The sequence below is a fragment of the Hesperophylax consimilis genome, chromosome 21 (assembly GCF_061612785.1).
Source record: "Hesperophylax consimilis isolate HC1 chromosome 21, BYU_Hcon_1.0, whole genome shotgun sequence".
Classification (NCBI taxonomy): Eukaryota; Metazoa; Arthropoda; class Insecta; order Trichoptera; family Limnephilidae; genus Hesperophylax; species Hesperophylax consimilis.
In genome coordinates, this window is record NC_142856.1 from 17573453 (window position 1) to 17592101 (window position 18649).

The following is an 18649-nucleotide window of genomic DNA, read 5'->3' on the forward strand; positions in this document are numbered from 1 at the left end:
ACATTTTAAAAGTTTACGGGAGTTTAGAGCCTGTCCCTGGGGAATCGTCAGTCAAACCAAAAAAGAAATAAATAAGAGTCTCAACTGCTCCCGTCTCGTCGTCTTGAGCCAGTGGTGGCTTCCCCAATTGGGGTATGTTGTGAGGCTGAAGTTAAGGGGGGGGGGGATGGGGAAGAGGAAGGGAGGGGGGAAATACCTTGCTATTCAGATTATAAACACGGCTTAAGCTATTTCAAGCAACGTTTCAATCCACTCTGAAATTTATTGATTATTTCATCAGCCCGTTGTCCCGCGGGACGGTAAGTAATAGATATAAACCATAAACTTTTATTATTACCTTACTGTAGCGAACTTATTTTTCTGCGCAGGGTCTTGCAACATTCGGTTCATGTCGATTGCTTACCGACACGTGGGACGACGGGCTTATACATACTCTTATATACGCCAATCTGAGCAGTTCCATCACAACTCAGAACCGTGATATATTTATGACGATAACCGGACAAATTAATCAGAACAGTGACAAGTCAGAACACTTTTGAAAAGTGATATAAAGTCATGAAAAGTTAAGAAAAAAATGGTTAATTAGTTTTATACTTTATATCACTTCAATAAAGCGTTCTGATGTGTCGCTGATCTGATTTGTCATGGAAGCATGACGGTTAGACGTTTGACCACATTAGTTACCAACTGCCTTAGTTTTGTATATTTTGCATAATTTGTATTTCATCAGCTATCAGATAAGTTTGTTTTTGTTAGATTAAGGTAATAATAATAATGATGATAACATTAATTAATTTTGATTTAATTATGTCAATTCACAGGTTGTTTTTTTTAAAATATTTATTTTAAATAGGTACAAGCAGTTTCGTAGATATTTTCAGTATCGCCCTGGTGAATTGTGACCTTTATTAAGAATCGAAACATTGCTTGAAACGGCTTTAGCCGTGCCTGGGGACCAAGGTAACCAAGAATTTCCCAACTTTCTTCTTTCTCATCTCCTTCGTTTCCCCACTCCCTTCAGTCTCATCACATACCCCAATTGGGTATGACATAATCCCACTTGCTCCGTAAAGTAGGGACTCTTGTGCAATCGATTTTTATAATTGGGAAGAAATTGCATCAAGGCAATAATTCTTGTTTAGTTGTTTGAAACCCTGTCACATTTGACATTAGAAATCGGCAGTGGGCGCCATATTGAATTGATAATGGTTCAAATTTGATTCAAAGTCGCTCTAAATGCTTTATCAAAAGTGACGGAAGTTAAAACACCTGGACCTAAACCATTCTTTTTACAAACATCAGCCATCAATGTTAGTTTTAATGAAAGAAATTGTTTTGTTTACAGTCATGACCACATAGAGATAATGGTGAATAGTACTGGAGAGTTGCTGTTCTTCCGACAGAGAGAGTCCCCCTGGATGCCCACCCTAAGGCTTCTGCACAAATGTAAGTAACCATCTTTCCATTGTTTTAATGTAGTATATAAAGCAGGGTACTCACCTAACTGTGTAACATGTAACGTATCTGATACTGTATCAAGTGAGTACGTAGGCGCGAGCCTACTGCGAGCCGCTCGCGGGGGAGCGCAGTGTGCCCGCAGCGACCCGCTGACAGCGGTTTCACTGCGAGCACTAAAGGCGGATCCGGGAACTCGTAGCTGGATACGCGGTTACCGTGGACGAGCCGTACCCACTTGCAGATTGATACAGTATCAGTTACGTTACATGCTACACTCTTGGTGAGTACCCTGCTTAAGGTGTCCGGGGGTAAAGCATGTGATTCGATATGATTACAAATAAAGATAAATGACTTTTTTTCTAAATTCCAACGTTTTAAAGGTAGTTTTCAGGTAAAAAAGTTTAATTGTTTATTTGGTAAAAATTCTTCCATGGAAACATATTTTTTATGTGAAAACAATGAAATTTTTAGAAAAAAGTTATTTATCTTAAATACTTCTACCATAGTCTTATTAGAACCTAATTTTTTCCCTCCCTATGCATACACTACACAATATTTGATTTTTCATACAATAGAACCTGTCTCCCACCATGGAGTGATTTACATACAATAGAATAGATTTTCATACAGTAGAAACTGTCTCTATCCTGGAGTGATTTTCATACGATAGAACCTGTCTCCCAATCTGGAGTGTTTTTCATACAATAGAACCTGTCTCCCGTCCTGGAGTGATTTTTATGCAGTAGAAACTGTCTCCATCCTGGAGTGATTTTCATACAATAGAACCTGTCTCCCAGCCTGGAGTGATTTTCATACAATAGAACCTGTTTCCCATCCTGTAGTGTTTTTTATACAATAGAACCTTTCTTCCATCCTGGAATGGTTTTCGTACAATAGAACCTCTCTCCCGTGTGTCTATACGTTATGTAGGTGCTGTATTTTTTACAAATACATTATGTGGGTACTGTATTTTTTACAAAACGCTGCCTTAGTTCTTGTATGTTCAATAAACCATTTTGCAAATTTTACAGGAGACGTTTTTTTTGTTTTTACAGGCAAATTCTAAATAATTCTCGGCTTTGGTCATTTCATTTTATACATATGTATTAAATGTTATTTTATATTACAGGAAATGTTGAAACGTCTAATTTCGAAGTTTGAAGCTATAATATGCCCATATTATGACTTTAAAGGTGGATATTGAACATTGGTTGAAAATAATGTTTAATTCTTTTGGATATTGAACACATTGTTAGAATATTGAACAATTCGGCGTGCAAAACTTTGAGATATTTTATGTTCAATAAGCCAAATAGTGGTAAATTGTACGTACAGGGTGATTTTCAGATTTCAAACAATTTAATTTTATCTTGTAAGTAGTAGTTGTCCTAAATTATTACTTTGAAATATGTACACAAACAGCGTTCTTCAGGTAATTGTCAACAAAGGCGACACTTTTTAAATCATTCAAATATTATGATTAAGGTTATATAAGTTTGAAAGCGTAACTATGTACAAAGATACGTCTTAATGATGTTTCGTAGGAGTAAGCTGCGCATTATTAAACATACTAATTTCGGTTGTCGGTGCATGCGTGATGTGAAATATTCATATGTGTAAGAACATAGGTAAAATTATTCAATTTTTTGTATTTCTTGGGCATTAACTATGTAACAATTTCTAGACATTTTGTTTTGAAGAGTTTTATTTTAAATGTACATTTACATTTAAAATAAAACTCTTCAAAACAAAAAATTATTCAAGTTCAAATTTCATTTTAAAATTGGAACTGATAAGTATTAAATCATATCAGACAAACGAAAATGTGGGTACCAAAATTATTTAAAAAATTATATACATAGATATATTTGGAGGGCTTTCGCTTTGTTTTTTTTAAAATTATGTTTGTTATTTTTCAAGTTTACTTATTTTCGAATAGTATTTTTTTCCTTTTATATGACATTATATTATAACGTGAAGACATTTTAATTTTTTTATAAATAATAAATGGATGGATTTTTATAAATAATAAATGGATAAACGTGATTTGGGTCATGGGTCCGCGCCAGAATAGTAATAACTTGTTAGTTGTGTACCTAGTTCTTTTATAAGATTGTATTTTTTAGTAAGCGCCCCACGGTTGAATTTGGCAGCCACCTCTGGTCAGGAGCTCCAATGTACCTAAAAAAACCCCTCGACTCTGTGCAGAAACGGGCGGTCCGCTTGATAGATTCTCCCGCCTTTACAAGTGGATTGCAATCTTTAGAGCACAGGCGTCGGGTGGGAATGCTATCCTTGTTCTATCGGTATTTCAATGGAAGATGCTCCGAGTAAATAGCGTCATTGATCCTCTCGGCACCAGCGCATAGTCGGGAAACCCGCCAAACGCGCGCCAACATATGTACACAGTTGACATTTGTCACATGAGAACGGGTCGCTTCTACGACTCTTCACGTGTTCAACAGCTCGGCTGTGGAACGAATTGCCGGCTTCTGTGTTTCCTCCTTCCTACAACATGGGTCTCTTCAAGACCCACGTTCACTCCTTCCTCTCCTCAAAAAGACCCTCCACAGAGCATCTTCAAAGATGACATAGGCCCTGAGAGAAATTATTTTCCTCAGGGCCTCCTGTGTGGAGTTAATGTAAAAACAAAAAATATTTATATTTTATTGGTTTTTTTTATCTGACTCCTCACAGGAAGGAATAAAAGAATAAACATAAAAGTGTACAGATATTTTAATTATATTTTTATTAAAAGAAACGTTGAAAGTAAAAAAGGTATAAAATTAAAAGTGAACAGATATTTTAATTATATTTTTATTAAAAGAAACGTTTAAAGTAAAAAAAGGAACAAACATTAAAGTGAACAGATATTTTAATTATATCATAAATCATTAAAAGAAACGTTGAAAGTAAAAAAGGAATAAACATAAAAGTAAACAGATATTTTAATTATATCATTATTCATTAAAAGAAACGTTGAAAGTAAAAAAGGAACAAAGATAAAAATGAACAGATATTTTAATTATATCATTATTCATTAAAAGAAACGTTGAAAGTAAAAAAGGAATAAACATAAAAGTGAACAGATATTTTAATTAAATCATTATTCATTAAAAGAAACGTTGAAAGTAAAAAAGGAATAAACATAAAAGTGAACAAACACTAACTTTTTTATTAGAAGTAACATAATTTAAGTGTACCTGGAAAAGTTGACTTTTAAAAATTGTTTACTTTTTATTCCGGGGTATTCTTTTTTTTCTTGGTTTTTTATTTTCTTTTGACTCATTTTTTTTTTGTTTTGGCACTTTTATTTGTTTCTTTACGTACTTTTGTCTGGGTCTTTATAAAGATGGTCCCTGGAAGTTTCGTGTTGAGATCTTCAATATTATGTTTCACTTTTGCTATTTTTTTATGAGAATTTATAGATATTCCCGAAATATTTTCAATTTCTGGTTCGGGGTCTTTAATTTCAAACTTTCTTAATATTGCTTGAAAATATATTTTGTCAACTTCTGGCATATATTTGTACATGCTTTTTATATCATCTATTTTCTTTTTCGAAATAGAACTGGTAGAAGGCTTTAGTTGAATACTGGACAAAATTTTGATAGAATTTTTTAGGTCCAGTATATCCCTGGATGTAGTGTCTCCAGAAAACCGTGTTTTATAAGAGATAATATTCCAAGCACTTTTATTGTAAGCAATGAATTTAGTTTTAAAGTAAGGGATTTGAGAAAATGAAAATTTCATTGCTTCTTCGTGAAAAGACAAAAAATCAGAACCTTTTAGTTGAATGAATTCAAATTTGAATGATTTGGACTTAATTTTTATCAGCGATCTTAGCAATGATAACGGACTGAATATTTCAATGTGTCGTAGATGCCTTTCAATAAGACTATGCGCAGTGTCAACTTCTTGGACATTTCCATGTCCGGGCTCTGAAAATTTTTGTTGGATTTCTGTGATGTTGCCAGAGTGAGCAGACTTCAAAAAAGACAGCAATGCCATGCTCATTAGGGTGTCCCAGGACATAAGGAAGAATTTTTTTTTCATGAATTTAAATATGCATACCCTCTTATTTTATTTCATTTGATCCCAATAACTCTTATAATAAATATTATTTTGATTAACCCCCGGAAACCTGTGCCGACTTGATGCCAAACATATGGTACAGAGTTAATATGGAAGGATTTTCAACTTTCATTTTTGTCGGATAAATAAAATTTAAAAATGCACAAATTTTCAATTATGTATTATTTTATATTTAAAAATGGTTTATTGATTAAATTTTTTCTTCATAGTTTGTTTTTTACAGTCAGGATAAATCTTCCGGTGTTCCTGAACGCATCGTAACAAAAATTGTTTTCGTTCCTCTTCGGCCGTGAGATCAAGCCATGAAAATCTTGCATTAACTTAACAGTTATTTCAGCTGTATCATTCACTACCCTCAGCGGCGACACCTTCATTCTGACTTCTTAATACGAAGCATTATTTGACCACATCGTAGAAAATTCGTTAAGAAAACTGGCATCTGTTTTCAGACGATCAAACAAATACTTGCTCTTGACTGAAATGAAGTCGTAAATATTTTTCTCTGAAACAAAAGTCACAAAATTATGATATGAACAAAACCCTCAATACAAAACATAATTAAAACTACTTAATAAACTTACCATACAATTTACCATCAAGATCTTCCTTCGATGGGATGTAACGTTTGTCATGAGTTGATAAATTATTATTTTTTTATATTTCGAGCATTTTTATTCTAGTTGTTTGATCCACAGCGTCGTCAAACAGCGATAAAATAGATCCTTCATCGGTCAAATACCATAACTGCTTACTGAACAGAAATAAAGCTGCCATTAAGATGTTTTCATCAATTTTTTCGAAAGCCTTCATCGATTTCAAAAAGCACAAGTCCTGGTAAGGTGCCTTAACTACTATAATACATTGTAACCATGGCTTGACATAGGATGTTACTATGAACAGGCAAACGTCTAAAAGTGCCGCCTTATCCTTACCGGTAATTTTAAATTGCGCACAAATTAATGATATTTTCAAGGAATAAAGCGCCTTTGCCATCCATCGAGCACCTAGAGGCCGAATCTTAAATTTTCTCGCTGTATCTCCTCCTAAAACTATCACAGAGAGCTCTAACAACTCTCAATAGTCATCTCCAAGTATTTTTGTTGTCAGTGCAGTACGGTAAAAGTCAAGCAAATCATCGATTTCGGAAGCGGTTAGGTGCAATGTGAGATTTTCTCTGTAGCACTGAATTTTATCGGGATCAACATTTTTACAGTTATCTCGAAACTTTTTGAAGAGTGGGATGTCAGGGCTTGTAGTCATTTGACTGATTTTTACTTCAAACACAGCTTTTAATACCAACTATGGCTATATTTGGTATATATTGACAGTTAAATTCACTTTCCGGGATATTGTAGAACAAAACTTCAAGAACTTGTCCATTAGATGGCAGTTTAGAACCCGATATTTGGTGTTTTACGACTCCTATTAAAAATATACTCTTTTTAGAAGTGCGTAAATCTAACAACATCTTGCCTGAACTAGTGATTTTCGTTTACTAACAAAATAGCAAGTTCATCAACACGTAGGCTCGCTGGCGTCTTAATCTACAAGTACTAACATCTTTCGATGCAAGTCGGCACGGGTTGCAGTTGTCAAAAGTAAACAAAATTTTATTTATAGGTGTTTTGTAATTATTAAAACAAAATTAGAGGGTATGCGTTGAAAAATAACAACTTTAATTTTTTTGGGACGCCCTAATGCTCATATGTGAGTTTCTATTTTGCGGCACACAACTGTCTGACCATAAAACCAATTTGGTTACTTGAGACGGCAAACTTTTCACTACCTCTTTAAGTATTTTCGTCAATGCGCTGGCTATGTCATCTCCACTCCTGCCATTTGAGGTCTCATCCCAGATACTGTTATAAATAACATTATTTGAACTGCAATGGGCAGTCAAATTATAAACAGTTAATTTGCTCTTATAAAACATACATGATAAGTTAGCCATTGGAAGACTAAAAATATTTTCCAAGTCATACGTAATGACTGCCGATGATGGATTGCTGATAAGATCTCTGTCTTGTTTATAAACGCTCATTGTAGCCTTCATCCTTTTTTAATAAATGCTCTTCATAAAATTGCTTACGTAGTTCATCCGGAACTATTGCAGCACGGAACTCAGCACACAAATCACAAGCATCTTTCTTTGGTTTAAAAAACGAAAGATAAAATTTTTCATTAAAGATCTTTCGGTACATATGTTCCTTCACAGGCTCACAATTTCCTTGCGCATACAGCGCATACATTTTACAAATACTCAACGACCTATCTAAATATTTCCTTTGAGATGACGCTCTACAAAAATGGGAATCCTCGGTTGGAAAGGACGAAATATGGTCGATAACTTCATCAACTTTTTTGTTGTCAATGCACTTCTTGACGTATTTTCCCTTCGCTGGTGTTGGTGCCACCGCTCCTCCTTTCTGCGTCCAGTTTTCGTAGAAATGATAAACCCTCCTTTGAGAAATATTTAAAGTCGCACAAAAAAATCGTTTGCACACTTGCAGCTTCTCCGAATTCCTCAAGAAAAAGTACGAAAAAAAATTTCGGCTTTCTTTTTCATCAGTTCTGATTCTGTTCGGTTTTTCTCTGCTGGTATATGCGACGTAGAACTGCTTCTTCTTTGCATCAGAAAGAGTGTAAAATTCTGCCCTAATTTGCTCCCGATCATTTTCATTTAAGTTTTGGTGACACAAATTTACGCATTTTAACTCACACCCAGGTTTGACAATTTTAGCTTGATGGATTTTTCCTTTCACATCGATGTACTCTTTACCGCTTTCTCTTTGTTTTTTTCTGACGTTTTTCGGCCATGTTTCGGGATTTCTGAGTCGCTTTCTTGTTATGTTTTTTTTTTGTTCTTGCGTGATTTCTTGGATTGCGACTTGTGAGTGTAAATCTTGGAACATTGCATCGATGGAAGTATCACTAGTTGGTATACGGATTATATCATCATCTATAATAATGAATTCATTTGGATATTGAAGCTCTTCCGGATTCATTATGACGACGTCATCATCGAAAGTAAGTTTTTTATTTATTTCTTCAATTCTGAAAAAAAAGTATAATATTAAGATAAACTAGATATGTAGATATTAAGATAAACTAGGGGGAGCTCAAATTTCTAACATCCCGCGGGATTTTAGAAATTTGAGCTCCCGCGGACATGCGTGTATATTATGAGTAGATATAATACGACAAACAAGTTTATGGAAAGGCGGAACAGACACTGAAATAAAAAAAAATAAAAAAATGTGCCGAAATTATAAGCTACAAAAATTACTAGTTTCGGTGGAGGGGCCTGGGGTCGTCAGTCGTTTGAAACATTTCACGGAAAACACATAACTGAACATTGTTTGTTCAACACAATTTATTAATTGACCACATATTTAACATAATACGTTTTTAATGATAAAGTCCACAAATTGGTTAATTTTATCTTTAGAATATTTAAAACGTATTAAAATAAACAAATTACGAATAAAAATAACTAATTTATTATGACTTGTTTTACGTAAAGAACGAAAGGTGTAATAAATAGTTTAATTAATAAATAATAAATGGAGCATCCTGTGTATATGCCTAGCAAGTTCAAAAAGTACATGTAAAATATATTGGAAATGCGTATAAATAACATAATTTTAAGACTTACCTTTCTATTTGAGCCACTGGTCTAAGGTTTGTTGATTCTGGAGTCGGTGAAGTCATTTTTCACTTCAATAACAGCAGTTTATTCACAATTAAACGTATTTTTAATAGAACAATGCGCAGCTCTGATGGCAGTTCGAAAACAATAAAAAACGAAGATGGCCGCTAACAATCCTAAAGCCGTAACAAGCCGACTCCTGATTGGTTGAAAGTGAATATTGAACATGCAAGAACTCAAATTGCTGCACGATTAGGCAGAACGTTGAACAAATATGTATGAACTTTTTAAAAACTATTCTATGCATAACTTTGAGTGTTTGAACGTTCAATATACAGAATATTGAACATACAAGAACTAACACATTGTTCCGTGAGTGGATATTGGCACTCGAGAAATGCTGAAAATAGCAGTTAAAAACCGAAAAATTTGTTTTTTTTTAGCTACATTAATGGGTAATAGGCTAATGAACACAATGGCATTCATAACTCAGTTTTGCTAAAAAAGGCTTATTGAACATACAAGAACTAGGACAGCGAAATATGTTATGTAGGTACTGTATTTTTTTTACACAATATTCTGCGATCATAACCCATTTGTAAAAACAGAATTAAGTATACCAGTACAAAAATAGATCAGAATTCCTCATAATTTTTATCTATCTGCCTTTTCAGACCCCTTCTTCCTGCCGATGCAGCAGGTGGACAAGGGGGCCATCAGGTTCGTGCTGTCGGGAGCCAACATCATGTGTCCAGGGCTCACTTCTCCGGGGGCCAAGATGACCCCTGTGGACAAGGGCATTGTGGTGGCAATCATGGCGGAGGGAAAACAGCATGCACTCGCAGTGGGAGTCACCACGCTGTCCACTGGAGATATGTGAGTTCTTTATTTTTGTTATCTTGGGCCAGTAAAATCGCAATACTGCTCACCTTATACTAATTAAATTACACTTACCCAACGTACTCTGTCGCCACAGCAGCTGAGTTGGGAGCAGCTATGCCACATACGCAGATGCCACAACAGTAATCTTGCGAACAATCAAAATCAATGATAAAGTGCCGCGTACAGCATCGTACCTAGCATCGAAAAGTCACACTTTTAAAGAGTTAAAAGGTGTGGAAAGAAAGGAGTTCGCTGTGATCGTTTAAATGGTTTTAAATAGCAACACCAAGATTTATTTATTTATTTGGTTTAAAGTAAAAAGATGTAGATATCTTTAAAAAAAGCTCTATGGTCTAAGTGAATATTTATCATACCAACATCAAAAGATGTTCAGAAATTAGTGGTATTTCCTGTAAGGAAATGTTTCTACATCATATTCAAAGGAAGTTTAATATTCGAACTTATTGATATTTGCATGGAAATAATAGCAGGTTTTATTTTGTACGCTCATGTACATACGAAGTCATTAATTTAATAGATCATTCACCAAAATTTAAAAAAACTATACAATAAAAAAAAAAATTGATTTGTGTCATTTTTCCTGTCCAATGTCAATTTGTTGGATTCGGAAGTCAAAACATAACCACACATTTGGATTGGCTATAATTTGTTCTATCGCTTAGTGGCCCGCAAACAATTGGATGTAATCCCAAGGAAATCCTTTCCTTCATTAGATTGTATCCTTTGTTTAATTTTATTGATGTGTTGTCCTTTTGGATATTAACTTATCCAATGAACTTCATGACTCATAAAGGGCCGAGATAACAGATTGGCAGGACAGGTGTAACCCGTATCGAGTTTACGCTGGTATACGTATATTACTGCCCACAAAACTAAACAGATTTTTTTGCAATTGCTAAACAGCATTCATAAACACGGTCGTTTTCTTTCACTTATATAATGAGAAATACATATACAGGGTGTATCGGCACGTACCCGACAAACTTTAACCAGCTTTTCCTTAGCACATTTGGAGTAAAAAATGTTATGGGCACTTTGCTGTCCGGTAAAATTTTTTTTTAATAAAAAATTTACTATTCATATTTTCACCACATGTCACCACTCTTTTATCCTTTGTCAAAGTTTGAAAACCCACCTTCACAAACAAACCTTCCTCTCCACAAAAAGACCCTCCACACAGCATCCCCAAAGATGACATAGGCCCTGAGGGAAATTATTTTCTTCAGGGCCTCCTGTGTGGAGTTAATATTTTATTTATTTATTTATAGAATACATGATAATACAATAATACATTTTCTTACATGTGATACATTAAATCACCACACTAGGCGACTGCCTGTCTCGTGGCGACCAATGGTATATAGTTAGTATGTGAGGTCTAGTGTTAACATATGAATTATGAAATATAAAAAAAATTAGAGCTTTGGAGGTCAAATTGAACTAATTGGAGGTTAAAAAGTGGAAGTAAATTTTTTCACTTTGTGTCTCGTCTAAATATAATAACACCAATGCGGATAGTCGAAATTCCCCACAAATCAGTTTCAATTTTGAAAATGGCAATTAAGATAATTTTCTCTTAAAAATATTATTTTATAGGTAGGTACTTTATCACTTAGGACGGGTTGTTTCGGAGAATTAGAACAATTCATCAAATTTCAACGTTCTATTTCGGGTTCTGTGAAAGTACTATTCAAGTTCTGTTACTGTATCATTATAGGCTAGTTACTTCACAGAACTGAAATAAAAACAGAACTTGAAAAAATCTTTCACAGAACTTGAAAATGAACATTTAAAATTTGATGAATTGTTCAAATTCTCTGAAACAACCTTCTTTGTCTGGATTCTCAAAAAAAAACACTTCTAATTTTGAAAATGAACCTTAAAATTCAAAGCAATAGTCCTGTAGTTTATTGAACTGGAGTTACGACAGAAGCAGAACTGAAATGAGTACTTTTAATAATAATTTATACTTGAATTAGGTAGGTTCATACATAATATGCTTACAATTGTATTGTCACTCCATTCTAAAGACGCGTTGTTTCACAGAATATTAAAGCTCTGTGAAAGTGGCTATTCAAGTTCTGTTAGTATTCAAGTACTGTGAAACAACCGTCCCATGATGTAATAATAACAGAACTTGAATAGAACTCTCACAGAACTTGAATTTTAACTTTGAAATTTGATTAATTGTTTAAATTCTGTGACCAACCCGTCCTTGGAAATGTATGAATATTGTTGATAATTTGCTATGTTTTGTCTGATAATGTTGTGTTTTGTATTTTCAGTGCTAAAGTCAACAAGGGTGTTGGAGTGGAGACATGTCACTACCTGAACGATGGCCTCTGGCAGATGAAACCTGTCAAATAATCACACGGAGAGACCACATAGTTAATGTATTTTATTTATAATTTTTGTATTCTTATTTCTATGATAAAATATTTTTGTGTTTATCGACGAATTATTATTGTTCCAGTGTTTATCGATAAATAAAAAGCTGCAAAATATACTATTCAAATATTTGTTTACATATTATCTCTTCTGCATAAATATTTTTCTTAACTGCAACAATCCCAGTGGCGCAAACTTTTAATAGAATTAAATACAATATTAAAGTTTTGTATTTTTTTTTCATGATTGTGTTATGTGGTATTATCTTATGTATTTGAAGTCTACTTGATTTATACTATAGGATAAAAATATTGAAACCACAAATGTTCTACTTTTCAAAATTATGTTGTGTTCCTTATCATTGTTATTATAATTTCGAATCAATTTAAATACAAAATTCCTTTAGTATTTACTTCAAACAATGAACAATCTAGGTCTAAATTCTTTTTAATCTGTGGAATTTCCACGGAAGATAAGATTGTATGGAGTTTTTATGTACTACATATTTCCTTTCTTTCTTATACAAAAATGCATTACCTTGTAGAAATTGTAAAATAGGTTTAATTCTATAAAAATTCATTATTCACATGAGCAACATTTAAAATATATTTCTTAAAGATTTGTCATAAAATTTCTCAAAACATTGATTGACTGATAAAATAGTATTGGATGCTTAAATTTGAAAACCTAAGTTTTCAAGACCCTTTGAAAGTAAAAGACTTGCAGATAACTAACTATGCCTGCTGTATGTAAGTTGTACAGCTATTGTATCAGAAACAATGTAGAATTCGACATTGTTATGAAGTGTTTGCCAATTTTATTAGCTGCCTATTATTTTTATGACAGTGAAATATATTACCATCTGCATGAATGCATCATAAAATCGCTTTGTAACACGAAGTGAAACTATTGTCCAATATACAATTATTATAATTATTGATGGGGGATATGATATATAAATAAAAACACAAATAATTTTACTGTTGTTTTATTACATTACATTTTTAAGTTGTGCCCGGGGGGGAGAAGGGAAGAAATAATTAATAAAGAAATTTATTTGTTTACTAAAACTGCGTTCTTCAAAATCTTTCGAAATCGGATGTACCTACTGTGTTCATTCACGTTGAATTGTGTAATAGGGACAGTGTTTGACATCTAACGAAAAATTTGTGAAGATAGCTTGCTTTTATGATCTCTGTTTGACAAAAACAAAAATCGAGATTTAAATAAAAAAAATAAAAAATTCTAACAACAGGTGATACTGTCATGCGGGAAGAGGTTAAAATAATAAATACCTTCCCAGTCTCGTTATGCTCCTGGTATTTGTATTTGAAAAGTGTAAAAATTAGCTCTATTTTATGATATTAACTTTACAGGTGGCCGAAAGAGGAAAACGAAAGAATGTACTATTTTTTAAATCATTGAATTTTTCAAGCTCATAAGAGAATATCGTCGCATTAATTCGTAGAATGCGTAACTCCCAAATGTAAAATTTTACAGGAGGCACAAAAAACCTCGTAGTGAAAAAAAATGAAAGACGGCTTATTCTTTTTATTTATGTTTCGAACATATAATATATTTGGAAATTTATTTTCAATCATTAAACTTTTGTAAGTTAAGGCTTTCTATTTCAAATCGGAGTTAGGAAGTTTACGTAAAAACCGAGAATGGAGATACGCATTTTACAAAAGATACATACTTTTCTGCGAACAGTTTTATGAACAACCTAGCGGAAAATTTGGGAGATAGGAATTTTACATTTACAAAATAAAACACAACAATGTATGTGTATGTCGAGGCAGTCTATTTAGATGCATTTTAATGATTTTAATGATGCGGAAGGTTATCGTTAAAGGAGTGGTAATCCTTTTCTAATGTCTGTTTTAAGTCTTGTAAATGCTGGTACTTTTCCTTCCTTAAGGGATTAAATCTGACTCTCAAGTGAAATCTTCAAACTCTGGAGATCATTACAGATTGGGCGACGGTTTTGTGCTGGGTGAGATCTACACTGACCGGGAGTAGTCTTGTCAGAGATGATCGTTAAGTGACGCTTGGAGTTGATGAAGGAGATTGTAGAAGAATTTGATCTGACATTGTCGATCACCCTTGTTGTCCTGTAGAAATAAAACTGATGTACTTACTAGGGTTTGCAAGACCCGGGCAAAGAGTAGCCATGACAGGAAACGTTGTGAAAGAGACTCCTCAGAGTGTGAAGATAGGTGGGAGAGACTTGAAAGTGGAACTGGTGAGCAAACATGTGCTTTAAGTGTAGAAACTCTTCATGCTCAGCATCACTTTGGAGTAAAGTGAACGCTTCATCTTGCCCGGCTGGTCGATCCCGAGGCGAGAAGAAAGGACGTCGATAGATGCGTGCGTTCCTGCGTACAATGCAGGACAAATGACCCTCCACCATCATCCCATGAAGCGGGTAATCTTAATGTTGTGACAACCTGGAGTCGCTTGGCAGTTGATGTTACTCATTTCGGTAGGAAATGTTTACTCACATTTATCGATTGTGGTCCAAGTAGATTTGCCGTGTGGCGGGAAATCGAGTCAGATAATGCAGCTTCGATTATCAGACATTTGGAAGAAGTGTTTCGGGAAAGAGGCCCGCCCAAAGTAGTTCTCATGGACAATGGTACTGCATTTTGTTCCTACAGTGTTACAGATAAGTGTAAGAGATGGAATGTTCGTCAAAGATTTTGCGCGGCATACCGACCAGCTGGAAACGGTATAGTTGAACGACATCATCAAACAATAAAGAGAACTGCAGCCAGAAGTGGAAGCGATCCCCTGCAGGCAGTGTTTCGGTACAATCTTTGGCTGCAAAAAGTCAGGATGATCGAGGTATTGCGCTGTCTAGTATAGTTCACACTTCACACTCGTGGAGACACCCTTCTGCGCAAGTGAATATAGAAGAGGAAGTATTGACTGAGCTCTAAGTGGGCGATCTTCTTGCGGTTAAACCAGTAGATGGGAGATGCACACCGTGCATGGAAGGGTAACAGGACTTACTTCAGTCAACAACATCGAAGTAGATGGCATACCAAGACATGTGCTTGACCCGCGGAAGGACAGAGAACGGACTGTGTCTGAGGAGAGACGAGATGGAATTGCCGCACGTTCCACCGTAAATATTTTAGGTTTGTTTGAAGAGGACAGTGAAGAACCGGATCCGGATATGCATCAGGAGGAGATCCACTTGCAAAGAGATGGTGACCTTGAAGAAGAGATAATCACAGAACAAGGACCTATTAGGTATTTACGAAACCGCAGAGGCACATAAAACAAGAGAGCTACGGCAGAGCGTCACAGCGTGTTTTGTAGACTACAGATACAAAACACTATTCGTGACTTCAAAATTAAAATTAAGGTTATAAAATGTTCAAAATTGATTAATCAACTTATCTCAGTTAATTTCACGGTAAAACTATTACACCGTAAATAAATTTCCTCAGTCAAAAACACAACAAGCGTGCACGGCTCACCGGCCAATACTGAATTAAGGAGTTACGAAGTATTCGCGAGTAAAAATGGCACCATAATTTTACGCAGTTTCCTAATTTGTGTTTATCTAAAAGGTTAATTTTTTTTTAAATTTTCGAGTTTTACTAGTCGATGCGGGTCTAATTTTAACACCAGATGGCATTAAAAACGTATTTTCGAAAAATTTGGAGTTACGCAGTCTACGAATTAATGCGACGATATGTATAGGTAACAGGTAATAAAGGTAATAACACTAAACTGTGCTATACACGGTGTCCGGAAACTCGTAGTACAAGCGGGAAACTGGAGAATCTACACCACATGGGGAACCCAAATAAACAAAGTTTTTTGATTTGAGCATTTTCACCAAAAAAAAAAAAAAAACCAAAATAAAATATTTTTCGGCTATTTCAGGGTTAAAATTTTTTCGTCATTCGATCTGAGACGGTGATGCAACGGATAGGAATTATTATTAGCATATGTAGGTACTCACAATATGTAGCGATGTTCCGATCTCCAATTCAAAACACAAACACGTCAAATTATTTTAAATGTTCACGATGATTGATTATTGCACTATTTGAATCATGTCGGAGTTAATTTTTACCTCGTCGAAGGCATCGATGATAAGTCTCAAAATCAAAACATTAAAAACGTACTTTACGTAGCTATATTTTGCGAATATGTCAGAGATAGGTATGAATATTATAGAACAACAGATGTTTTAATCCTGCAGAGCAGAAATATTTTATGATTACCCCTGATTAAATGAAGGGTGATTTCAAAATAATGCTTTAAATCCGGGTTTCTTTATTTGTTTTACTTTTAAATAGTTTTAATTAGTTGGGTACTTTGATCTTCAGTAATAATTTATAAGAATTTGATCAAAAAAAAAATCAACTTCTGACTCGATTTACTCGAAAAGCTCAAATCAAAAAAAAATTATACTACAAAATCGACTCCAAGTGTGATGTAGATTCACCAGTTTCCCGCTTATACTACAGGTTTCCGGACACCGTGTATAAATGCTGTGTTATTATTATTAAAGGTATTACATTTTTTTAAATCTTCTGTGTTGAAAAATGTCTTATCGTGCATCGTCCATCATCACCTGTTCCCATTTTGGAGTCCAACTGGCTGATGCCTCCTCACCCACTTTCCTCATTACATCATACAGAAGCACGCCAGATTGCCTCGCGGCATCTGGAAGAAGCAAGCTATTGTGACGGGGGATAAGAGATATAAATAAAAACACAAATGTAATTACTGCTGTTTTTATTACCTTCCAATTTTCAATACAAACGCACTGAATAATAATTATAATAATAACATCTCCCAATTATGTTAAGACAATATTCGCAAAAAAGAATACTTTCATATTTCACTTACATTATTAATAATAAATTCAACTATATAACAAAATTGCAGTTAAGTACATAATAATTACAAACCGGAATTGCACATTGTATTGAGGGTTTCATATATTTATATAAATGTTGCCAAGGTGCTCAAAATTGCCATAATAATAAAAGTTGCGACACACTAACACACCTATGCTTTAATTTTTTTTTAAATCATATTATTGACAAAATTTACATAGTCAAAACCCAGCGACCTATTCTAAATTTTAAGCAAATTTATCCTAATCTAATAAGGTTTGAAAAAGAAAAATGCTTTTAAAAATAATACTGGAGAAATAAGAATTTTGAGAATTATTTAGCATTTTTTTTTTAAGTGTCTAGTCAACACAAAAGAAATCATGCAGCCAATGGAATATTGAAAGAAATACTTTTTTATTATAATATTATGCAAAAAAATATTTTTTTAAATTAAATTCTTAAAGATAAAACAAAAACCCATAACCGATTATTTTAAGTCAATAAAAGATTGAAAATATACCATTGAATAAAAGGTGGTAAAATAATTAAATAAATTTGAATAATAATGAAATATTAATTATTAATGCTGCCATAAAAAAGAAATAAGATTGCTTTACAAAATTCATATAGTTCTTTTTTTCACTTTTAAAATAGCGATAATAATTATATATATACAAATCACATACAAACAACATTTGACATCTCTTAATGTATAAAATGTTAATGGACAGATTAATTGCGTTCTATCATACACTGTGATTTAACTACTTACTTATTGAGTTAAATTTATTTTATAACATTTAAATACATAAGTGTTTTTGGATGGAATAAAGCGCTAACGTACAAATCATATCATTTTTGTTTCAGTTGCCAGTTGATACTCAAAATTAAAATCGTAGTAACAAACAAATTAGGTGCACAGCCATTTTGTAATGTCTCCAAATCAAAGAAAATGCAATCATATTAGGAATGTGTATTTTATTTAAGGACGTGCAACTTATTAGTTCCCTAGGTGCGTCGGTTCAACGATGCACTCGCTCGCAACACCTAATTAATTCTAAGCTTTATTTAAATGTACGCACACTCTACGTAAAGCGACCTCTCGTACCTCGTAACCGCCTGCAAAGCCTTCTCATATTTTGTGTAATAAGGTGTCAAAACATTTTGCTACAATCCGTAATCGTGGCACCATTCTAACTCCCTATTAGTTATTATTAATTCTAATAATCTTTCAAGTGGATTAACCGTGCTTTTATATTATATACACGACAGTGTCGCAAAACGTATT

General features: G+C 33.9%; 1 protein-coding gene across 2 annotated transcripts in view; it reads left to right on the forward strand.

Annotated features, from left to right (window-relative positions):
• The window catches only part of MCTS1 (malignant T-cell-amplified sequence 1 homolog), a 69113-nt gene extending 55650 nt beyond the window's left edge, over nt 1–13463 (forward strand). For both annotated transcript variants that reach the window (XM_089644684.1, XM_089644683.1), the window contains 3 exons: nt 1349–1449; nt 9880–10081; nt 12394–13463. In XM_089644684.1, the coding sequence (XP_089500810.1) occupies nt 1349–1449; nt 9880–10081; nt 12394–12475 (385 nt within the window). In that variant the 3' untranslated portion in view covers nt 12476–13463. The remainder of the gene's footprint in view (nt 1–1348; nt 1450–9879; nt 10082–12393) is intronic.
• Nucleotides 13464–18649: the final 5186 nt, after the last annotated feature.